Source organism: Cydia strobilella, chromosome 20, assembly GCF_947568885.1.
Source record: "Cydia strobilella chromosome 20, ilCydStro3.1, whole genome shotgun sequence".
Lineage (NCBI taxonomy): Eukaryota > Metazoa > Arthropoda > Insecta > Lepidoptera > Tortricidae > Cydia > Cydia strobilella.
Genome location: NC_086060.1, coordinates 2,350,662 through 2,376,194, shown reverse-complemented (window position 1 = coordinate 2,376,194; position 25,533 = coordinate 2,350,662). Strand labels below are relative to the sequence as shown.

Here is a 25,533-nt window from a genome sequence, read left to right as displayed (position 1 = left end):
TAACATAGAATAGAGTAGGTAGTTTCTTAAATCTAAAATGTTACCAGTTTCATAAAAAGGTCCCGCTTTGTCGATATAGAATTATTAGAAGTTCCTAAAACAACATAAAATGTGGCAATCAAAGCCACAGGTAGTTTAGTGTATGTTGAATCAGATTTTGGAAAAAAAACATTTTTCGATAAGTTTTGCCAGTTTACACTAATCTGTTATAATTTCTACGTTAATTAATCCAAGTACTTTTACAAATTGTATACTAATCTTCTAAGATCCAAACTATACACCAATGCGAGGTCTAAAGCTTCCCGATTACAAAATCAGGCCTAGTTATACGAATAAAGATTATGTTGTTACAAGAGAGCTCGTCATACATAGTCACTATGGACAAGCAAAACTAATTTTAGCCTATTATTTCTTTAACACTGTAACGGTCAAGTAAACTTTAAAAAAAAATCTGTTAAATACCTAAAACTTCTGCATTAAAAAAAAGATGATATTTTAGTCATTTTTGCATTACATTAATTATATCGATTTCAGCTCAATGAAGTAATTCACAATTCATGAGAATATACACAATCTAAGTTTCCAATTGCTTTTCCGATGCCGAAGTCCCAGCCTGTTGAATCAGTTCTTCTGTCAGAGTTGCAACTAGATGCGTGCCACTTCTAGAGTTGGTACGAAACGGACGGTCTTCTCCTAGAGGCGTGCCAGTTCTAGAGTTGATACAAAACGGACGGTCTTCTCCTAGAGGCGTGCCAGTTCTAGAGTTGGTACAAAACGGACGGTCTTCTCCTAGAGGCGTGCCACTTCTAGAGTTGGCAAAAAACAGACGGTCTTTTCCTAGCGGCGTGCCACTTCTAGTTGGTAAAAAACGGACGGTCTTCTCCTAGAGGCGTGCCACTTCTAGAGTTGGTACAAAACGGACGGTCTTTTCCTAGCGGCGTGCCACTTCTAGAGTTGGTACAAAACGGACGGTATTTTCCTAGCGGCGTGCCACTTCTAGAGTTGGTACAAAACGGACGATCTTCTAGCGGCGCGCCACTTCTAGAGTTGGTACAAAGTGGACGGTCTTCACCTGATGATGCCCTTGTCTGAACACTCGGTTCTTCAGTAGGACTAGTAATAATAGGTGTATTACTCCGCGGCTTGGTACAAAACGGACGTCATTTCAGTATGGTGTGCAAGCTTGATATCTTCTTGGTGAGGCGAGTAAAGTTGGCAACGGCTTGCTCGTGAGGATATTGAGAGTCGATTAGACGCAGGATCGACTCTCGGTCGCGGCCGCTGCAACCATAATATTCGATGTGGTTAGGAAGAAAATATCAATATTTGAAATAAGGGAACCTCTAGTGAGACTAAACTAACGACTCCGTGAGGCCAGCCCGTCGCTCTACCATATTAAATCTCTTATGTATCAAGTGTATTGATTTAATATTAATTTTACGAAATTGTTTTGTAGGATAGGTACATTTATTCATCAAAATAAGCAGGGTCGTTTCAGGTAATGAATTTCTTAGAGTTACTTCTTGTTTTAATTTGCTCACCCATTCTCACATAATTTAGATTAATTGTATAATTCATAAAATATAGTCATATAAATAACTTACTGTCGATTATGTAAGAGCCGGGCGGCGGAAGGTAAGCCCAGTCCAGCATAGTCGGCGGTTGTTACATCGCTCCCAGATAAAACCAGGAGTTCGATCAGCTCCGTCGAGGCTCCTTGCGTCACTGGACAAACATTCATTAAGGTTAATAACAAATGTGTTTCTGCATACATATTTTATTTCCGACCGTACTGTACTTTGATTTATGTATTCAACTAGCGACCCGCCCCGGCTTTGCACCTATAAACCTTCCTCTTGAATTACACGATCTCCTAAAAAAAACCGCATCAAAATCCGTTGCGTAGTTCTAAAGATCTAAGCATACATAGGACAGACAGACAGCAGGAAGCGACTTTGTTTTATACTATGTAGTGATGGTTAAATTAAAGTTGTCGTGTTTCACATTAGAAATTAAAAATCTATATGAAGTCTGAAAAGTAATTATTACCCCTTACAAAAATATTATTTGCTAGCAAGGCAAGTTATGGGAAGTTCAAGATTGAGGAGCTCTCGAGAATTTCTATAAGATTTCACTAGAATTCAACGAAGTTCCCGTTTTGGAAATTTATTCATAGGTGATTAAGAACAATTTCTGCATCAGAGACCCATACAAATACAATTCGGGTACTATTGAATGAGTTTACCAGCCCTGAAGAGAGGGGTCCATCCATTATTGTCCTTGACAGTCAAGTCCCCTCCTCGCTGCAGAATGTGGGTAAGCATCTCCAGACTCCCTGCGTCTACCGCGTAGTGTTCTACGCGGAGACCGTTGAGATCACGCGCCTATAAATAATTATTTATCTAAGTGGACGAGGTGTTCAGAGTGTGTGAGAATGTGTTTTAAACAACTTAACAACCACTCCTGCTGCAGATTGTAGGTACATGTAGGTAAGTTCTAGTGAGTACATTATTATTGATTTTTTGAGCATTCTACTAGAATCTCTTATTTTGAAACCATAACCCAGTTCCGTACAGCAGATACCTCCTTATATGAATTTCAAGGATATAATATAAATATGCCCCAATGACATATGTAGACTGTAAACGAACATTTTTGAATCGTAGATCGGTCCTAAATTATGGCTTTTAAAATAACGGGCGTTTTTCCTTATCAACTGAAAATAATACTAAAGCGTAAGTTGTTGTTAGTTTTATTGCAAAGCAGGCCTTGAAGTCAGCACCAATGTTAGACAAGCGCCAAGCACAGGTGTGATGGCGTCTGTCCACTGGATAACTACATTGAGTACTCCTAAAACTACTAATTCTAAAATATATGTCATATACCAAGGCCTCCAGTGCCCAGGGTTGGGATCTAACTAGCGTCCTCTCACCTCTGCTATCGCTGCAGGTGCCTAAGCGGGTCGGCCACCAGGACCACGCCGACGTGTGTCGTATTTTTCCAAGTACATGCAATTTCCTGAGGGCTTAAATATGGCGCCCCCTGGTCTATTCTGTCAAAATCGTAAAATTGTTGGATTAGCCTCCGACCTGGAAGTCTGCTCCATTGTCCAGCAGTAAGTCCACCAGAGCCACTTGAGCTCCGAGGGTAGCCAGGTGTAATGGCGTCTGTCCGTTATATGAGGGCTGGTTCACGTTAGCTCCAGATGTTAGTAGTAACTTTACAGTGTTTATGTCGCCTGGAAATGAGAATACGGTCATTTTAAAAAACAATTTATAATAAATTGTGTACAGCAGAGACGTTCAAAAATCAACTACCTACTCCAGGTTTTGAACTTGTGGTTCGGGGATGCATTACTTGTTTTATTTCAAAAATTGTACAAGAGATATTCTTTCAACTAAAATTGTAATAGAATCTCGAGAATTGCATAGATGACGAATTTTTTGTAGTCATTTTTTATTCATACCTTTTCTCACAGCAGTAGCAAGAGGAGTGAAGCCGTTACTAGAATTGACAATCTCGATAAGATCTGGTCTTTCTTCTAGCATAACATGTACCTAAAAATATTAAAAAGATGTCAGGATCAAGACAAAATTTTATACTCTGATTTAGCGCAACCGAGACTACATTTTATACACACATATTATTATTTGCAGGGGTGCTAAGCTAACTAGTTTTGCTAGCATCAAATATCTCATTGGGTGAGTGACATTCGGAAGATTGCGGGCCACTTCTGGACGAGTTTAGCTCAAACCGGTACAAATAGAGTAGAAGAGAGGCCTAAGAAGCTCAGCATGAGCAATGAATGGCTAAAAATGATGATGCTGAAAATGCTGAAGGCACATTCAGTAAATTTAAGGCTTGATGATTACTTGTTTAAGATAGCCACAGCGGACAGCCATGCAGAAGCAAATAACAGAAGTACCGTCGGTATCAGTACTCGTACTTGTTTCTTCAGACCATTGTGACTCTAGCCACTTCTTACTCGAGGTCTCGATCTGTGGACTGTAACCATCATTGTATTTTTATTCTTTCTTAATTTCATAATAGTAACATTTATGGTTTAAGAAAATCTAGCTCGTTTCTGATTACTTAGTGCAAACGGTATTTTTATTATTACTACCTACCTGATTTGAGTGTTGGCTTCATTACACACATCTCCAGCTGCATTGTTTATTCGAAATTCATTTTCTTTTTTTACAGATTTACAATAAATGTCATCAACACCTTTCACATTTACTGTCGGTTCATTAGATGCTTCAGAATTTTCATTATTAGCAGTGTAGTTGTTTGTCGTTTCTGTATTTGAATCTTTGTAACCTTCAATGTGTTCATTAATAGCTTTTTCATTGCCAAAATGTTTAAGGGCTCTGTCCGCTATCGTTGGCACTGCAGTTGCTTTTAAAATAACTTTCATCCGAAATTTGTGTGGATGTCTCGGTGCTAGATTGTCAATTGTTTTTGTTGTTTTACCACCGCTGTAAAGATTAAAGATATATCTAATTACAACTTAGGTAGTATCTTATTAGTTGTTTCTCTAAGTCAGTCAGAAACTTATATGATAAAAGACAAAACAAAACCTAAAATGGTTCCAAATAGAAAATCGATTGTGTTAGTAAATTAATATATTTGCAGTACTACTACTACTGGTACAGTCGCCATCAGATATATCGCAGCGGCCGAGGTGTTTAAAAATATCTGAACACGCACCTAGCGCCTTGACAATAGAGGAGAGTTCAGATATTTGTGAGCACCTTGGCCGCTCCGATATATCTGATGGCGACTGTACTTTTTTGCATCTATTATAACTACATATTTACCTATAAACGACTACCCAAGGCGGCAACTTCTCTTTCTTCTGGACCCAAAACAAGAGGTCCCCATCTAGAAAATCAAAAGGCTCGGTAGTCCAGCTCAAAGTGACGTCACGCTTGGTTCTGCCTTCCACTATCGGTGGTGGGGGGCGCCAGGATGCAAACTTGTTAACTAAATATGCTTGAAGGTCCATATCTGCAAAAGAAATCGTTTATCAGAGTGGTATCTAATTGATCAATAAACGTAAAATATAATGAGAGATCTCTCTCGAGTGGGCTTTGTACCTAGAAAAGCGACGAAGTGCAATGATCATTGTATCAACGTTTTACAAATAAATGAAACAATATAAAACCATAAAAAAAGATGGCATGTAGTTGACGACGTAGTCGATTGAACCGGTCTTGACCATTGTGACTTGAATTGTAAATCAGATACCTATATAAAACAATCATCATCATCATCATCATCATGGTGGCCTTTTGGTGATCCAATCTTGGATGTACAGTAGGACTCTTCCCTCTTCTTCCACTCCCGTCGATATTGTGCGCGAACGCGATTCATCCAATCCCGACCTCCGTGTCCTCGGATGTCGTCCACCCAGCGCTGCGTTGGTCTACCGCTCCCTCGGGTATCCGCTCTGAGCCTCCATTCAAGGACTCGTCTTGTCCAGCGACTCTTGTCCATTCTCGCAATCTGCCCCGCCCACGTCCACTTTCTTTCCATATAAAACAATATTGTACTGTTTTATCACGATTGATTAAACTTCAACTTTCGTAACACAGGCATTCAAATCAAAATAACTTTTAAAAACCTACGCCTGCAACATCTGCAAACTTTGTCAATAACGAGTTCCATGCCGCATCTCAAATAGTGCTGCAACTTTCTGCACGCATCCGTTGTGTAACTCCGACGATTTGCCTTCAGCTATGGAGGTGGATTCTACACGCGAAAACCATGTGGCTGCGATATTGCAGGTTTTAAATAGTGCGGGTACTGAAACTTGGACTGAAGGATGAAGCGCTATAGACGCTTGAAACTGCTGGGTGATATCAGTATTGCAATGCTGTCAGCTTAAGAGACAAATTTGGTTGAAGTTTTTAACCCCCACAAAATACATAACTTATAGGAGTACTTACCTACTAAACGAATTTAATTTCAAGAAGGTAAAATCATATTTTACGGAGAGAAAGCGAATGGCGTTATTCATAAACGAGTTACTGGCCTGAATTAGCTATCAATCGTTTGTCTTTATCTGTCATTTTGATTTATAATTTGTAAGAAAGGAATAAAACTTAATTAAACTAAATCAGGCCCGTAAGTTTTATGAATAAGGGTGTAAGTCTCTAGGTTTCAGCTTGGACAAAAATTTTGTCCGGATGATCTTCTCTACAGGGCGCATTTTTTTCTCATTTTTGCGAAATTTTGTGAGAATTATAAACCTACATGTTTTTCTCTTTTTTGGGAAATTCTTAAAGCTCTGATCCTATTTCCAATCAAACAACATTAATTAATAGTATTAATACCTACTGTTAAGTAAGGAAACTATAATATTGGCACGGTGACAGCTGTCATCTCAAAACAATTTTCAATTTTGCGTTTTAAGATTTTAAATTGTATGGAGATGACAACTATCACCGTACTCAAGCTAGGTGAAAAATACTATAGTGTGTTTCTGGTGATTCTCCGCTTGTCTAATAACAACAACCATATAGCTTTAATTAATTGCTTCGCTTTAAAGATTGCGCAAAGAGGGACATGATTGCCTTCCATATCGACCACCGAGACTGGAAGAGGCTCGCAGAACAACGGACGGAGTGGCGCAAAGGCGTTTTGGAGGGTCGCAAGTATTGTGATGAGTCCTGGTTCGCCGCACTCCCGGCCAAGAGGCAAAAACGACGTCAAGACGTTTCAGTACCGTTTTCCGAAAGCTTCTCTTGTCAGGCCTGCCATGCCATGTCGGTCTCGCATCGGTCTTTTTAGCCATCAAAAACGGTGTCTCTCCGGTGTTACACCATAAATCGTCTGCAACGCAACAGACGATAAGGCATGATGATAGCTTTAAGCGTTTCGAATACAGGCTCTGCACGAGTTCTTGTTGGTATGGCTAACAAGTAGTTGAATCAGTTAAATAAGTTTTATATCGTGCTGAGAAGTTTGTGGGTGTTTTAACAACGAGTTGAACTCTTTGTAGCAATTTATGAACCATGTAGGTCATATGTAAAATGTATATTGTAAAAAACCCTTGTTGTGGCAATATGTTATTTATCTATCTATCTATATGTGGCTGTGTAAATAAGATTAAATAGTTATTGATGAAGATTGTCGTAAAATACTTGTCTTTTATAATTTGGAGGAAACAAAAACTGGATAATAACAGGAGCTGGAGTCGATACTGCGGTGCTTCAATTCAATCTAAAAAGAAATTTGTACTTGCAGCCCTCGCAGGTGACTTACCCGTTAGTCCATCGTCCTCGTCTATATTTTCCAAACAATCTTCTTGAGCGGTTGTTCAATGTTACGTTCTTTACCAGTAATAATAATATTAAACAAGATTCTTTAACTAGCCGCCCAGAGGCCTATAAAAGAGGTCTCCAATTTCATTGAATTTTGAATTTTTAATTTGGGAAATCAAAATTACATTTGTCTTGGCAAGTTTTTATTTGAGGGCGGTTACGGTTAGGTTGCCACATATTATAACATGCTGACTGTACAAACCCTTGAATTATTTAACACCTAATTGATTGTGTGTTTAACTTCGTGGAGGTCACATTATTAAGAAAAAAGTTCATGACGTTTCGCTGCTGTCACAAAAAGTCACTGTTTATTTTAACAAGATGTGATTATATTTTTGTACCTATGTAGTGTGGTGATTAATACATGTGTTTATGTGAATGATCAAGTTTATATAAATATAAATATGAGTATAATTTTATTCATGCACATCTTCAGCCACTAGATCAAGGTTAGTCAGATATTCTGATTATATATAATTACAAAAATGTACATATATGTATACCAGAACCGACTTATTTTATTGTACGATACTAATGACTGGTTAGAAAACGTAACAGGAAAATAAGCTACTGGAAAATAAAATTAATGGGAAAAATGTGCGAATGGTTAGAAATGCTTTCGGGAAAGGAAGCTAATATTGAGAAAAAATAAAATGGTAACAATTGCGAATGGCAAAAATCGCAATCTGGAAAAAACGATTTTCGGAAGAGAGAGTACACACTCGACTAGTCTTAACTAACACTATACACAATACATAATAACCATTAAACTTTTACTACTCTCTATATTATTCTTCCAACTAAATAGCTCGCACTAGTTTCGTGTAAATTTCAAGCAGAACAGTGAACCAATTTATTCAGAACAAGACTGTTCAAGCGTAACATTTGTACCGTTTTGTTCAACAACTGACGAACAGAAACTAATACAATAGAGCTCAGTATCGGTTGCCTGGACGCCGTTAGATCGATGTTCATTCGCTGTAAATCTATTCAGTACGTTTAAAAGAATTTGAACCTTAAAGTATTTGAAAATAGATGAAATACTGTAAATAAAAGCCCCTTGAGGCTGTTGTTTGATTGAAATGGCCGTAGATTTTACTATGTTTTATTACAACTAAGAATAATATAAGAAAACATGCAGGGATTTTGGATTTTCGGTTTTACCTTCGGGCTTATTTTGTTTGCGTAGTACCTAAAGCCTGACCAGTAAATATTATGATCATTGTCATTGTATAGGGTGGAAGTTCAGTATAGTATGAAAAAATAGTTCCAGTGAAATTCCGCAACATGGCGCGTGATCATATATTCCTGGTCGGGCTTTACCTAAATATCTACAAAATAGGTAATTGAATTTAAACCGTAATAAGTGGAGATAATCTTATAGGTATTAACTAACAATCATCATCCTATTATTAGTCACCGATCCTCAGCTCTGTTAGTGCTTACAAATTGAGACCTAGGCTACGTAAGTTAAATCGTAAAGTTAGTTTAACACTGTAGAAGAAATAAATAGAAGAATAAATAGCTGTTGGCAAAAGTACTGGGCCCACAAAGAAATATTGAAAGGAGAGACTTACTGTAAAAAAGAAAGTAATGGATAGAGGCATCCTCCCTTGTTTAACGTACGGATCACAAACATTGACATATACAAAAGAAGTAAAGGAAAAAATCAGAAAATGTCAAGCAAACATGGAACGAACCATCAATTCTAAGGAAAGATAAGGTACGCCTCACAATCACAAAGATAAGACAATTAACCAAACAAAATGATTTCTTACTTCACTGTATGAGGTTGAAATGAAAATGTGCAGGCTACCTCGCCAGAACAGAAGACAACCGATGGACGAGCCGTACCGTTGCATGGAAAGGACCCAAAGGAAAAAGAAAATAGGGAAAACCATTAAGAAGGTGGGTCGATGATGATATTAATAATAACAAAATTTTTTTTTTGTCACAATTAAATTTATTATTATAAACATAAACTCTTTATGCTACTTAATGAGTATAAAGAGTTTAATGACTACATACATTTGAACATTTTTTTAAATTAATAATATCACTAAATTGAAATGCAGGTACTGTGGTAGGAACAAAGCGGGCATTTCTCGAGGGCGAATTTATAAGAATGCCTATGGGCTGGGTCACAGATCACACAACAAATAGACAGAGCAGAGGCATATTTACCACCATACACTACACATACGCTAGCACAAAGTAGATAATAGACGGATGTTCTCGTACGGGTTGCTGTGGGAGTCGGTGGCTGCAGTGTAGGGCTTCCAATACCGGGATCCAGGGATCCTAAAATACCGGGATCCCGTCTTTTTAAACGCGTTTCTCAATACCGGTTTTTCTTAATGCATTACCAGGATCCCGGTATTTTCAAAAGCAAGGGAAATGTGCAGTATAAACTGTTTATATCCATTAAAATGGATGTTCGGCTGTATCAAAAAGCTTACACGTCAGACGCATCTAACTGGCATTTCCGCTCTCATTTAATTATTGAAACAAGATCTTTGTGTATGCACCAGATAAATATTTGGTGATGAATTCTGAAGTTTTGTGAATGATGAATATGATGATAGTGATATTAATATAATTAGTTTTTAAGTTTTTGTCGATAAGTAAAAAGAAAAGAGCAACCTGTAGTATGGCAAACCAATTATGGAGGCAAATTTGAAAAAAAGTTGGCTGGTTGGTTAAGTTAGACCATAGAGTAACTTATACTAGAGCGGTACTGTCATAGTAAATTTTGTAACCCCAGTAAATTCACTGCCATCTGTCGACACACTTTAAAACTAAAAATGAAGATTTATAAAAATACGATAAAATGTATTTAAATATGGATAAATGATTTTTTTATTTGCATTAATTATTTTTATGATTTTGACCCATGTTCGTTCACTGATATGCGTTAAGATTGTTAAATAACAAACGAAACCGTCAACGCCATCTATCTACTGTCGTATAGATGGCGTTGACGGTTTCGTTTGTTATTTAAACCAAAGCTAGTAGCGCCCTCTGAACGAGAATTTGGTTAGACTAAAAAATATAACTGGTGAAGTCAATATGGCGGATAAAATAATTGCCAACTTGGAGTGTGAAAAGCTTTTAGGACATATCTGGTGTTACAGTGAGCCTTTTTAAATCCCCTTTTTAATAAAACTCTAAATTTTTAAGCGATTCATATTTAATACTGGGATCCCGGGATCCCGGTATCCAACAGAAAAGCGTTTCCACAAACAAATTGATAAGTTAATATCAAGTACCTCATCATTTAGTCATTGCTACGAGCCGGGGTTAGAACCCAGTACCGTTTAAAAGTTGCTCGCTTATCACTAGACCATTTGCGCTTCCATTCCTAGGTAATTCAGATTAAACTAGGACTTTTGTGCCCTATGAGCGAGTCATTTGTTTTTTGCACATAAGATTTTTTCTATATATTGATTTAAACTAACACGATTTTCACTCATAATTTTAAAACTAACACGGGACTTAATCGCGTACATTCTTACGTTTATTTATGAACTGACGTTTCGAACGTGACGTTACGTTCGTGGTCACAGGCCACCACTAATCACCACCACCACCGCGACTGCTGGCTGTTCTCCGTGCGTAAAACGTCGATTTTGGGCCTGCTGCGCTAAACGGAGTTGCCGCTTTTCGACTCGAACCGAAAAATAATACACACAATTAATTCGGCCAGTAAATAAAAAAGCTTCAGATTAGGCCGACAATTACGTGACAGTGATCTGAGATATCTCTTACATTATTGCCCTAGGTAAATAATAATATATACTGTTACCCCGAGGTAGACTACTCTCTATAAACCTATTTTGCTAATATCCACTCACTGAAAGTTGTTTATATTAAAAGCTCATGAAACGTACGTGGGATTAAAACTGACCTAGCACAACTTCGGATCGTTTCAGGGACAGCGTAATTAACAAGTAAAACAACACCAATTTATAAAAATGCCATCTCTATTAATACAATTATTTATCCGCGAGCGACAGAAACCTACGCAAGAATTCCAAGAATTTTTTAGGACACGAAGAGAAAAGTAAATTATAACCTTTTTCCTGAAACGTTACAAATTTCAACAGTCCATTTATGAATTAGATTAATTTTCCAACACTTCGTCATAATTAACAACTTCAGTTTGATTTGAAAAACGTTCCATTTCGCAACAACTCGCTAATTTCCGCTTGCTTTTTTATCGTCCGGAATTAGAGAAGTAAATGATGAACGCATGCCTAGAACGGAACGCAACGCAGCAATGGCTGGCCGTTATGGCTGGCCTATCGATCGTCGCAGACAGTACGCGCCCGGCCGCGGAGCGCAACACCCGTGCAAATAGTTCGCGTTTCGTGTCACGCAGACTAACCCTACGTCTACACACGGTAAGCGCTACTGTAAGACTAGACGACACTTTATCAAGGTTATTGTGATAAAAATGTAAACACATGATTGATTGAAACAATGATTCATAGTGACAAGATAACTAATTGCCCGCTGCCAAATATTAGTTATGCTGTATTGACATAGCGCCTTTCATAAATCTACATATAGTATGAAGGACAATTATTGCCAGGCCTAATTACGTAGTTGTTTTGGTGAAAAGAGGCTTAACTTTTTGTGGAGGCAATTACGAACTAGGTTACATTATGGTAGTTGATTATTGTGTGGTGGCTCTTATATAAATTGCTCTTATATATACATGAGTGTTCAGTTATCATAAGCTTATTATAATCGTGGTACAATACAACATATTTCCTTTTACAAATACCTAACTAATAATACTAACTTATTCTTAAAATATTGTGTACAATTCTTACTTATATAAAAGTACTCCAGGTGATTCATAACATAAACAAACATCTTCATTGCAAAAGCTATTAGTGATATTGATATCAGTTAGATAAATAATCAGTTTGAACTAAAAATGAAGCCCCTGTTGTTTTTCTTATGGCAATATTGTCTATTGCAATTTCTCCCAAAGGCCTTATACAAGAGGCGTTATATTTGTATAACAATGCTTTGAAATTGTGTCAGATTACCAATTTGGAACTGTAACAAAAATAAATCTGCAGTAACTTATCTGAAGAAAATCATGGGTGTGTGTGTGTGTGTGTGAAGTCTCCAATCCGCATTGAGCTGTCTTGGAGACTAACTCAGACTAAAGGAAGAGGGATGTGTCCAATGAAGATATATAATAATTGTTTTTAAATACCACATTGGTGGCAAACAAGCATGCGTCCAGCCTGATGTTAAGCGGTCACCGTTGCCTATAGACGCCTGCAACACCACTGGTTTTACATTCGCGTTGTTGATCCTTTAGAAACCTGTACTTATTTTTTGAAAAACCAAAAATGCAGTCCCTCGAGAACACCGCGGCAGCTTTTAAGGCTCTTAAGATTTACTACCATTATGCAATGCATTTGTGACTATTTCAGGAAAAGAAAATACTTTAATAAACGCTAATAATCATGGTTTCATATTATACAAAAACTTTATTAGGGCCACTTGCACCATACCACTTACTCGGGTTAACCGGTTAAACCTGGAGTTACCATGGTTACCAGTACAATTTGACACTGGGTTAACGGTTTAACCGCTTATCCCCGGGTTAGTGGGATGGTGCAAGTGGCGCTTAGAGACCAACATTGATAGAGTCGGAGCAAGTTAACTCTGCATGCCATTTACAATGACAAAGTGTGGATTTGTCATTATTAATACAAAAAATGTATGTATGTCTATGAAAATATGACTTTTTTAATGACACCTTCACTTTGTTCTATCCAAGTCCATAGTCCAACATTATTATTTTTAGTCTTAGTATTTAGACTAGCAATAACTAATGTACTTACCTTTTGTTAAGCTCTCTAATATTACTTTCTGTAATAATATTTAATTCAAACTTGTTAATCGGTTTTAGCTATTTAAGAATTTAGAATTACATGTTATTTAAAAATTTCAATCTCTCCTTCACGGGACAGGCATTGCCTAGTGTGGAGGTCAGCAAAATCTGTATCCAAGTGAATATTTACCGGAAATAAACGATTTTTATTTTTTATTTTTATAGTTAGCTTTGACGGACTCTAGTGACCAACACTGATATATTTTGAACAGGGATCGTCTATGGCATAACTATCAAAGTAGTAACATATCATATACCACACCATCAGCCATTGTCAGAGTTTAAGAGAATGACATAGCGATGAATCCCTGAATTATACAACAGGCACACCCTCACACTGCATCATTAACTAAGGTACCATTAATGAGCTACCATTCTTCAGCTTATAGGCCAATTCGAGTTTTACTTATTCGATCAGTTTCCGATATGATACTTGTACTGATCTGTCATTGTCAACAGTGACATTTCTTCAACCAAAAACGTCACGACACTAACAGATTATCATATCGGAAACAGATCGAATAACTAAAACTCGAATTGGCCTATTAGATACGGTGGCTTAATGCCTCAAGCGAAATGTACTATGTTAGTAGTCAACACGGCGGTAAGAGCCTTGGAGATGGTACTGGAAATGGTCTTTATTCACAAGTGACGAAAACATCCAAACCTCGCACAGCTAAACTGTGGAATGAACTGTCGCCTGCGGTATTTCCGGACCGATACGACCTTCAGACCTTCAAGAAGAGAGCGTACTCCCATCTTAAAGTTCGGCGACGCACTTACAACCCTTCTGGTGTTGCGGGTGTCCGGCGGTAATCGCTTACATAATGAAATGAAAAAAAATCTGACCTGAAAATTTCACTGAGAACTTTGTCGCTGTTTTTCTGCTAACAGAAACAACAAATCATTGGTAGGTTTCATAACGATGCATGTATTTAGGTTTATAATATTCAGTATCTACGTATAGTCAGCATCAATGGTAGCTGATGATACAACCCAAAAAGTACCTATCACCCCGGAATATTTTTTCATCAAGTAGTGATAAATATCAGTTCGCGATTTAAAGTATCTATTAAGGGGGCCACTGACTATCAGTCCGCCGGACGATATCGGCCTGTCAGTTAGAACAAAAATATGACAGTTCCGAACAACTGACAGGCCGATATCGTCCGGCGAACTGATAGTCAGTGGGCCCCTTATGAGTTATCCTACATATACAGACATAAGTACCTATCTTTTGTTAAGCTGTAGAATTCTAGCACGCGTCAAAAGTATACTTTTGACGCGTATACTTTTGACGCGTACTCGCGTAGTCTGATCATATTCATATTCCTTTATTGATAGAATTACAAATTTTACATGTCACTGGTGTAATATTAATAAGTAAGTATATGTCAGTTTAATCACAATATTCATTTAAAATAACTATCATCAATTTAAGTAAAATAAAATAAAACAATAAATAACACGTAATAATAGTCAATACAATTTACATATCCAACAATTAAAGTATTAATAAGTACATAAAAATTAAATTAAATCGTTATTACTATATTTTAACATGTCCTAAAATACATTTGTAGTCAGCCATTTTTTTTAGTTTGAAAAAAATACCTGAAAATTATCAATGATAAGTATGTAACCGGGAGCGATAGCAAGTAAAACGACCGCTTGCATTGACGTCTGATTTATTACTGGCTTGGTAGGTAGATCACAAAACAAGCATACAGATCATATCCTCCATCATTAATTTGGGAACCTGTTAAACAAACAAACACTAATTAACAGGTGCTTAAACTTAAAAATACTTCTTAAAATCTACGTTGACCCTAGGACGCAAGCGTTGTTTGGCGGACGGCAAATCCTCATGTTAATGTTGTCGGGTAGTTTATTTTCGATACGTATATACTTGGCCCCGCAATGGCTACTGTCTTGTTGGCTCCTTTACTTTTGATGCTGACTAAACAGCTAAAGGTTTAACAAATCTTGTAATATATTCATTCTTTGATGACCTCGCTATTTTCCAAATGCGAACTTTCGGAAAAACCTATTTCCCAAATTGTCTAAAATGAAACTCGAACAAGTGCTGCTAGGTTCAAGCACAGCAAGTACGCGAACCTTGAACAGGTGTATGATTTTGTCCCGGTTGCCGTCGAGACGGCTGGGCCTTGGTGTGCCGAGGCCAAAGCCTTTATTAAGGATATAGGGCGACGCTTAAGGGAAAGGGGCGGCGACCCTCGCTCTGGTTCTTTCCTCGTCCAAAAGATATCCCTGGCCATTCAGCGAGGTAATGCCGCCAGTATTTTTGGCACATTTGGTCCGGGGGATAATCAGAGTGGGGGGTAATATTGTATTTGTTATAATTTAGTTTTACTTTTTTGCATTAATTATTTTTCTTACTCGAACACTGCTTCTAATGTGTCATGCCTAATTGATTCTTCGTTCTCCACTTACTCAAACATGCCTAAATCTTAACACATAGAGTTTAAACTCCTACAAAATATTAAACCATACATCATTTAGGGTACTCTGTTTATAGTAAGGGACTGTCGGGCCTGCGCCATTTATTTGGGGACTGACCTAATTTTGCGTAGTTTTGGGGGCGAGTACGAGGAAGTTTGCACATAATAATATGTTTCCTTCCTACTAAGGACAATACAGCACGGATTTTTGTTACACAAAAAAGTTGCACTTTTATGATTAAATTCTAATTGGTAATAATATTTTTTTTATATTATTGGAGTTTTTTTTACCACGCAATATTTTTAAAAATATATTTTTTAATGCCATCTTGATTACCTTTAAAAACTAAACTCAGTTTTGGACAAGCATGATACAATCTATTTTAATAAGTTTTAGTCCTATTAATTAACATTATGTTATCATAAATCATCGAAATTGTATTTTAAATTAGTATTTGAAGATTTTTGAAATTATTGTACATGTTATACCTACTTAACTTCATAAGATTTGTTTGTATTAGCTTCCCTGTTTTGTTGCTCCAAACTTCCTGAAAATCCACCACAGTACCCGCAGCTGGCGCTTGTTCCATCCCCACAGCAGCGCGCCCTATCCGGCTCGGCTGTGAAAGTACGAATAATACAAGCTCTATGATTACATTTGTAAACATTGCGGTTCCTCCAATAAAAGGTGAACAAGTTGCCAAGAAAAAGGATAATTTGAATTCCCTTTCACATCAAAGAACGCGATTAATTACTTTCTTCTAACAGTTTTTTCGCCAAAGCAATCGTTCGGTTAATTTGATGACCTATTATTGATTTAGCTGAAGATTTCCCGAGGGCGCGTCAGACCTTTATCTTGAAGGCGTAGACTTTGCAGCTATAACTACGTAAATGTGTCACCTCGGCTCTTTGCTTAATTTCTCATCTATAAAAGTCTGTGGATAAAGGGATCTGGGAAATTGCAAATGCACATTTATTCTGGCAACAGCTATGCGGAAAACGCACATATAATAATAATACGATTATATTCTTTCATAGTTAAACACTAAAGGGACCCACTGTCTATCAGTCCGCCGGACGATATCGGCCTGTCAGTTGTTCGGAACTGTAAAAATTTTGTTCTAACTGACAGGCCGATATCGTCCGGCGGACTGATAGTCAGTAGGCCCCTTAAAAGCTTGTGCAGATGACTGAGTAGCCAGACCTTTGAACTAAAAAATTTCAACTAAAATCGGTCGTTATTTAATAATAATAATAGAGCCTTTTATTCCTTAAGTATACATGTAGTTACAATTAATTTTGCTTATATTTATTTTCTAATTTAAGGACCCCTTCTGGGTATAGGCCTCCTCCAACTTTTTTCAATGTGTTCTGTTTTGTGCTTTCTTCATCCAATTTTGGTCGTTATAGCGAAGTATAATAAACATATTACTTTAAGATACAAATTTATATTGTGTTTTTATAATGAATAAACTTTTTATTATTAATACGTGTGTAGATAATTATAATTATTCTGCTATTCTGTGATACCTATGATAGGTATCACAGAATAGCAGATGGAATTATTTTCAGACTTATAATCTATTTAAACATTTGGCTTTAATTAATTGAATAAATAACGTTTAACTTACCGAGTAATTTGTTGTATCATAATATTTAAGTTATTACCAAAAGGGTGGATTTTACTTTCCCGGTACAAATGTTGACCAAAAGTAAATCGTTACTTATGTTTAATCTTTAAAATCTCAAGGTTAAGGATGAATATTGTAAATTAGGTACCCATTTACAATATAGATTACCTACATGAATTGACAGCCGGTAGGTACCTAAAGATAAACATTACGGACCTTCTACGAATATACGAAAACATACAAAACTCGTGTCTCACAGAAATACCAATAAGATTTGTGTTGAGATGGGTTTCGACGACGATGTATGTATAGGTATAGATAAACTAATCCAAAGAAAAACACCCGTGTGTCCGTAGTCCGTACTCATCACATATAACCTCTCCTTACCAGAATTCGAACACAGAATTACTGACAGTTTTCCATCTGATAGTTTGTACAAACTTTTCACATTCGTCACAGTCTATAAACATTTGGCTAACACTTTCAAACCATCACTGGACCCTGTCTTTGCAATAAACTTTATGTCAGTTAACAGTATTTATGAACGTCGGTACAGTTTGTGCTCGAAAATTGAACTTGAAAATATTTTAAAAGAGTCCAGCGTGCAGCGTTCGCGCACTGAATGCTAAATCCACTCCGGCTAAAGTTATTTATTGTTTTCAATTTATGCTCAGAATGTTCTCCATTTTTCAATTCTCGTTCTGTTCAAAGTTTTTTAAAGGAACGCTGGCGAATCCATATTTGTTTTGTTTGAGCTTTGTGTTGACTTAGTTAAAGCTCGTAGTTTACGTTTTGTGTTCGCTGCTCTCTTTCTTATATTCGTGTTATTCACTGCATTAATCTATTCAAGTACCTTTTTTTGCTATTAACGTCATCCTTGTCATATTGATAACTTGAAAATACTCACCTATTAATTGTTATTGTGCCACAAGAGAGCGTCAACATTGCCTTAAAAAAATCTCTTTTTCCAATTCTCAATCAATCTTGTTACTTTCCAGCACCATGAAAGTTTGCTTTTTGTTTCTTAGTCTAATCCTCATTTACTTTGCAAACTTTTTCAAGTTGAGCCGCTCCTTAAATTAGGAAAGTGTTAACTAGAGAAGAGCTTATATAGAGATAGTTTGACGCGGGTCGTGTTGGTCCCAACATTTGCCGAACATTGATTAAAAGTTGGGAGATGTTACGTCTTTAATATAAATTCTATGGGCTTAGTTTTCACATTAGGATGGGATTGGGACATGATATTTTAAGGAAACTAGCTGCTGTCCGATACTTTATTTGCATGGGATGATGATAATGGTTGAAAAAAACTATCCTGTATCTTTTTAGCGGGCCTCAAACTATCTCCACAGTGAACTTTATCTAAAACGGTTCAACGGTTTAAGCGTAAAGAGGTAACAGACAGTTACTTTCGCATTTAAAAGATTCATAGGGATAGTTATTACATTTGCACGAAAAACTGCAAGACACGTTGCTACGTTACAAACATTATATCTTTATTGTTAGAAATTAAAAAGCAAAAGCGAAGGGTAATATATAATGTCAAAATACCAATGAAATCGCCAATACTTCGCCAGAGTATCTTAATACTTTGGTATCAAAGGGAAATCACAAAGAATACGAAAATCGCATAACGACTGCAACGTGACTATTGTCAAAGTCATGAAATTCAGCGAACGTAGAACGTTTAATGGCTTTTACGGTAGTAAAATCTCTACGGATTTCGTCTTGACATTCTAAAGTTGATAAACTGACCAGAGTAACAACTTGAACTTGACAACCGTGCTACTATTAAAGTTGGTAAGGTTTATCATACTCAAAATATATGTTTTTTGAGTTATGGAGTTTTAGTTATAAGTAGTTAGTAGTAAGGTAGTAGTAGTTAGTTAGTGTTTCGAGACTGCGTTTAAAATATTTCCGGAGCCCTGTGCCACTAGACATTTGTAAGCCTTTTACATATAGAAGCATTATTTGAAAGACCGCAAGTCAATAAAAAACATTTTTTAATTAAGTTTCTTGGTTATTTCCTAGAGATATTTAAAATTGAAATTGTTGCCATTAAACAGTTTTTCCTGAACTATAAATTTGTAAGCATGCGAAGATAATAAGACTCGAAAATTTTAAGCTTCCTTAGAAAGAAAAGCCTAAAAAATGTGTCAAATGTATGGACGAAGAATTCAATTTCATTGCGTTCTTATCAACTCAATTTCATAATCTTTTATGAAGCGGTTGCTCTGACTTTTTCAGTTCTCTGTGACTACAGCGAATCGTGAGCTCACTACGCCAAAATTACAATATCTCAAGCCCCGCAACCTGAAACAACACTTGTGTTATTGCAACACGACACACTTTTGCTTGTTTTTTCTAATTAACACGCCTGGCTGCCTTCTCGTATGGAACTATTGCCCATTTTACCTAGAACCCTTACACTTTACTCTTCTTAGTACTTTTCTTATGAAAAACAGCTTTGAAACAGTTTTTGGAGCTCATTTGAAAGTGGTTAATATTTTAACACAACCCAATGTTAGCTTGGAAAATATTACCGTTTTTATTAGTTTGTTCTTTTAGTTTTGGACAGTTATTGGTTAATTTTAGTTAAGTTGCAACAAAAATGCAATTTTTATTCTCATCCTGCATTGCCTATATAGTAGTTTTTTGTGGTTATATTAAATATTTATTGAAAAAAAGTGCATCAATTCTTTAATTAACAAAATATTGTTGTTATATTTATGTAGGTAAGTACATTAACCTCAACTTCTTTGTAAAGGGGCCCACTGATTATAAGTCCGCCGGACGATATCAGCCTGTCAGTTAGAACAAAAATTTGACAGTTCCGAACAACTGACAGGCCGATATCGTCCGGCGGACTGGTAATCTGTGGGATTCTTTACGCGTAAGATGGATCTTTCTGTGACTTTATATTATCTATAGTCCTACAATAAAACTTGAAATATAAATTTTCTAGTCACCTTATTAAAATTATTCTAGGTTGTCTGTATTTTCTGCGGCATAGTAAATTAAATGACAACATTTATACTTCATTCCCGTCTGAAGAGAAAAACTAGCAAAATACATTTTCAAATAGGTACTTATTTTATGTCATGAACTTTCGAGTTTTGAGCTATTATAGTACCAGCTTAAATAATTATGTTACTCCTGTCGTGTAATAATGTGAAAATTTAAATAACACTAAGAACTAGATATATAGAATGTAGCAGGTTGATGCATCCAAAGATAAATATAACTCCGTAATAGATGGATACAGTCTAAGGAAAAAACGTGCCTCGAAAATCACGAAAATTTGATTCTCGATCAGATGGCGCCACTAGTTTTGGCCTAGTCTCGTATAGAGGGCGTTGATGGTTTCGTTTGTTATTTATAATTTTAACGCATATCAGTGAAAGAACATGGTTCAAAATCATATAAAAATAATTAATGCAAATAAAAAAATCATTTATCCATATTTAAATACATTTTAACGTATTTTTATAAATCTTCATTTTTAGTTTCAAAGTATGTCGATAGATGACAGTGAATTTACAGTGGTTACAAAATTTACTATGACAGTACCGCTCTATATTATTATATGCTCATTGATGCATCCTATATATCTGAAATGATAAGATGGAACATTCTATATCAAGTTTTATATGAAAAACCTAAATTCGCTGTATTTTTAGGGTTCCGTACCTCAAAAGGAAAAACGGAACCCTTATCACTCGTGCGTCTGTCTGTCTGTCTGTCCGTCTGTCACAGCCTATTTTCTCGAAAACTACTGGACGAATTACGTTAAAATTTGGTACACATATGTAAGTTTGTGACCCAAAGATGGACATGTAACGTAAACAAATTAATTTTAAACACGGGGGCCACTTTTGGGGGGTAAATGAGAAAATTAAAAAATAAAGTTTGTCAAACTATATCGTGTTACATATCAAATGAAAGAGCTTATTGTGAGGATCTCATATTTATTTTTTATATAATTTTGGGGTATACAGTTTAGAAGTTATTTAATAAAATAGGCAAATATCACCATTCCCCCCCCCCCCTTTATCTCCGAAACTACTGGGTCAAAAATTTTGAAAAAAATACACAAAATAGATCTTTAACTATAGATCACCGGAAAACCTATTAGAAATGTGCAGTAAAGCGTGAGTCGGACTTAATTACTTAGTTTTTGATCCGACCCCTACGGGTTTTTTAAAACAATTTCGCATAAAAAATACATTGTTTAAATTGTGTAATGTACGGAACCCCTGGAACGCGAGTTCGACTCGCACTTGGCCGGTTTTTGACTATGGTATCTCAAGTTATATAAACTCATTACAGACCTAGATATACCTTATCTTATTGTAAGTACAAAGTCTTAGAGCAATATAGCTAGTCGTTTTAAAATGAAAGCGTAAAAACTACATTTTTATTGAGAACCGAGCTTGCCGGGGACTCTTAACTTTATTATTATCGTGTATAGTTGCTATAATGCGCATGTTGCGTTGGTCATGAGGAGTCACACTGTTGGATAAAATCCGCAACGACTATATACGAGGAATAAAACTATGAAAACGGATTATATCGCGTATATTGAATTTATAATACATCCCGACGTTTCGAACTCTTTTATTTTTTATTTTTTATCGCGTATAAATATATATATCTTTACTTGAAAATAATTGTAGTGTATAACTAGCCTTATGAACCGATTTTGCATGTACAACCAGCCTTAAAGTTTGTAGTCTATGATTGTTCATTATTTTAGTATGTGGGTATTTTTGCACATTGTAATTTTTCCTCAGTCACCCGTTGACCACGAACGCTGTAAAGAGTTCGAAACGTCGGGATGTATTATAAATTCAATATACGCGATATAATCCGTTTCCATAGTTTTATTTCATGAGTAACTATCGCGGTAACCGAAGACAATATTATATACGAGGAAGTTTTAAAGTCGCACCTATATCCGAGAAACTTAAAGAAAATCGTCTCCGGTGGTACGGGCATATCCTACGTTGCCCGGAAGATCATATGGTCAAGTTAGCCTTAAATTTGCCGACACAAAGGAGAGGAAGTGTAAGACCACCTGCCACTTGGCTGACGACAGTCGAAAAAGACATGAAAGATGCTAATACAGACGCTGAAATAGCCAAAAACCGTGTATTATGGAAGAAAAGGACAAGAAAGGCCGACCCCAAGTAAATGGGAAAAAGGTCAAGGAGGAAGAAGAAGTGTATAGTTGTTTCTAAAGTGAAAAAAGGAGTCATATTTATAATAACGCGGTAACAGAAGTTGTCACTAATAGTTCATTGAGAGCTCTACATTTTGAGATAAAAATCTCATATTCCAAAAAAGTGACTGGACTAAGATATGTTCTTTCCATGTACCCTACAAATACACAAATTATAAATGTAGAGTAGTTATTGTCTTCGGTTACCGCGATAGTTACTCATGAAATAAAACTATGAAAACGGATTATATCGCGTATATTGAATTTATAATACATCCCGACGTTTCGAACTCTTTACAGCGTTCGTGGTCAACGGGTGTCACCCGGTGGGAGTTCACAAAGAGTTCGAAACGTCGGGATGTATTATAAATTCAATATACGCGATATAATCCGTTTTCATAGTTTTATTTCATGTAGAGTAGTTAGCTCGTGACCGTCCCTTTCATTATATTACTGCGATGCAAATTGTGAATTTTATTCGTCGAATTTCGGAATCCGGAATCGGCTAATTAGAAGCCAGATTTGCGTGGATTTTGTACTGAATAAGATTAATTGCAGTCCAATTACAGTTATTCAGTTATAGGCGTAATGTTAATTTGATAACCGCTGTTCGAACTTGGAAAATTGATTTTAATTCGATTTTATTCTGAAATGAGATTAATTTGTTAATTATGAATGATATGCCAATATGACATAAATAATTTATTTTGATTACGGCCCGAACTCTTTAATGTATTGAAATGTAGGTAACTGTACTGAAAACAGTAAAAACCCCAACCATCGTTGATAGGCATGTAAAAGGCTAAGGAAAATAAGATAATAATCCTGTATAAAAATACGTTAAATTATTAATTTTTATTGTGAACGTTTTTAAAAGTAATATTATTTTTGAATACTGTATTTATTTTAATACTTACTTACTCCTCTGGCGCAGCGACCCAAAGTGTGTCAATGGCCTCCAACACGACAGTTCGCCACTGATCCTGGTCCTGTGCAGTTTCTCGCCAGTTTTGGACCTGGAGCTCGCGCAGATCAGCGTCCACCACATCCGCCCATCGGTACCTAGGTCGCCCGACCGGGCGGCGTGCTGTCGGTTTTCCCTCAAACGCTCTATTCACCGCCCGATCGTCTTCCATTCGCTCCATATGTCCGAGCCACCGAAGCCTTTGCGCCTTTGTCACACCAATGATGTTTGGTTCAGCAACTAATTGTTCAATTTCGGCGTTTTTGCGGATTCTCCAACTGCCATCGGGTCTCTGCGTTGGACCGAGGATTTTGCGGATTTATTTTAATACAGGCATACATAATACCAGGCGGAGAATAATATGTACGCAGTTGAATGCTGATAGTGATCCTGCGGCGCTCCTCTACAAGGCGGAGTCGGCATTTGTTGGTGGTTTTAGACGGTAGTCCTACCACTGGTTAGTCCGTCATCGCTTCTGGCTCCCCCGGGCCCTGTGGCATGCATAAACGCATTTCCCCAACGTAAAAAAAAGGCTGAGAATAATATATGAAAACAAGCTTTTATGACACTAAAAAAATAGTAAAAATGATGAAACCACATTTTCAATGTAAATAACTCTAATTCTGGTTACGCTAATTTTTGCCAGTTCAACATTGGAAAAGGCAAAAAAGGCTTGTAACTTTTCTTAATTTCTGTTTTGCATCTTTTTTACAATATGTTATTATGCTTTAATACTGAGGGTGTATTTTTTATCTTTTAGGCTTGCCTAATGTAAGTTTTTGGTTACCAACATAAAATTATAATGAGAGAAACATAAGATTGACCTGATTATAAATGGAATTCATTAAAAGAATTACCATGCACTTTTGCTGCTGATACCTTGTTTGCCCTTTTCACGTTCCTGATCATCGGACATCCTGTATAATTAGGTGTGTTTGCAGGCTTTGTTTGTGCCCGTTAATTAACTTGTCATTCGTGGGCGGCTAATGAGCCGCGATAGTGCTGATTGGGTTTTCGGATGTATTGGGTTTAAATTGTGGGAGTAAATGCACATAGCAGATGCGCTTATATGTAATAGTAAATTGTTAACCAAGGGATGAAAGGCACCCATTTCTGTCGAGGTAGTTTGGCGCTCGAACGAACCAATTTAGGTTAACATATCGTTATTTATGGAATGGGGTGTTAATAATCAGAATGGAAATTGTACAAAAAATCCATTTTAAAACAAAATTTTAATTGCTTATCGTAAAAAAGAACGTAAAAACGTACTTAGAAAGTACACTCTAGAGGAAAAACGTATTATTTTCTGCACACTTTTTAGAACAACAACGACCCACTTTCAGAGCATTAGAAATGAAAAATAATTTATAAAAACTAGGATGCAGACATACCTAGAACAATTTAATAGTAGATTAACCCAAGGGATAAAAGGCACTCGTTACTGCCAAGGTAGTTGGCGCTCGAACGCAGCAGTGAGAGTGCTAATAGTCCGAGGCTGAAATGATGCCTTTCACCCTATTTAAACACTTCTTTTCATTTCGAATATGAAGAAATTAATCATGTGTTTTTGCAATAAAGGGAGCAATTAAATGAAATGAAATTAGGTAACTATTGGCCCAAAACTTAAAACCTTAAAACTAGCATACTTATTATTATAAAATATATCCTAAAACTAAAAACCACACAATTATGGTTATTATATTACACAGTTCAATAAGACAGACATTAAGTATTATAAAATATACACTTGAAGCAAACATTCAATGCTAGAAATATATGTGAACGTTCATTTCCCTACGGATTCATCTGACAGTGAAATTTAATTGGCAGTAACAGTAACGCGAACAAAGAAGTTAGTTTGTTATGCCGTTGGCACAGGCCTTTCAGCAGATTGTGATCTGCATATGCTAGTACCCAGCTAGTTCATTGCGTCACAAGGGGTCAATGTTGATGGAATTAAAAAAAACTAGATGACAACTGACTCTTCAATAGGAAAGATTGCAAAGT

At 36.5% G+C, this 25,533-nt stretch overlaps 2 protein-coding genes across 2 annotated transcripts in view; one reads left to right on the top strand and one right to left on the bottom strand.

The window, feature by feature from the left end:
- Positions 1-82: 82 nt before the first annotated feature.
- On the bottom strand, positions 83-5,139 carry LOC134750660 (fibronectin type 3 and ankyrin repeat domains protein 1). The gene is made up of 8 exons (XM_063685885.1): positions 4,821-5,139; positions 4,202-4,478; positions 3,873-3,998; positions 3,467-3,557; positions 3,090-3,238; positions 2,246-2,384; positions 1,605-1,725; positions 83-1,281 (listed from the first exon to the last, which is right to left on the bottom strand). The coding sequence occupies exons 1-8, from the start codon at positions 5,006-5,008 to the stop codon at positions 1,161-1,163; spliced, it is 1,212 nt and encodes a 403-aa protein (XP_063541955.1). The 5' UTR covers positions 5,009-5,139; the 3' UTR covers positions 83-1,160.
- Positions 5,140-11,592: 6,453 nt separating this feature from the next.
- The window catches only part of LOC134750557 (complexin), a 414,109-nt gene continuing 400,168 nt past the window's right edge, over positions 11,593-25,533 (top strand). Inside the window, exon 1 of the mRNA XM_063685762.1 lies at positions 11,593-11,731. The gene's annotated coding sequence lies outside the window, so the exon portion shown is untranslated. The remainder of the gene's footprint in view (positions 11,732-25,533) is intronic.

Excerpts from the sequence above, each read along its gene's own strand:
- LOC134750660 (XM_063685885.1), bottom strand. The coding sequence starts at position 5,008 with ATGGACCTTCAAGCATATTTAGTTAACAAGTTTGCATCCTGGCGCCCC. Across the intron at positions 4,479-4,820 it reads CCTTGGGTAGTCGTTTATAG|CGGTGGTAAAACAACAAAAA; the intron begins GTAAATATGTAG and ends TAATCTTTACAG. Across the intron at positions 3,239-3,466 it reads TGCTACTGCTGTGAGAAAAG|GCGACATAAACACTGTAAAG; the intron begins GTATGAATAAAA and ends TCTCATTTCCAG.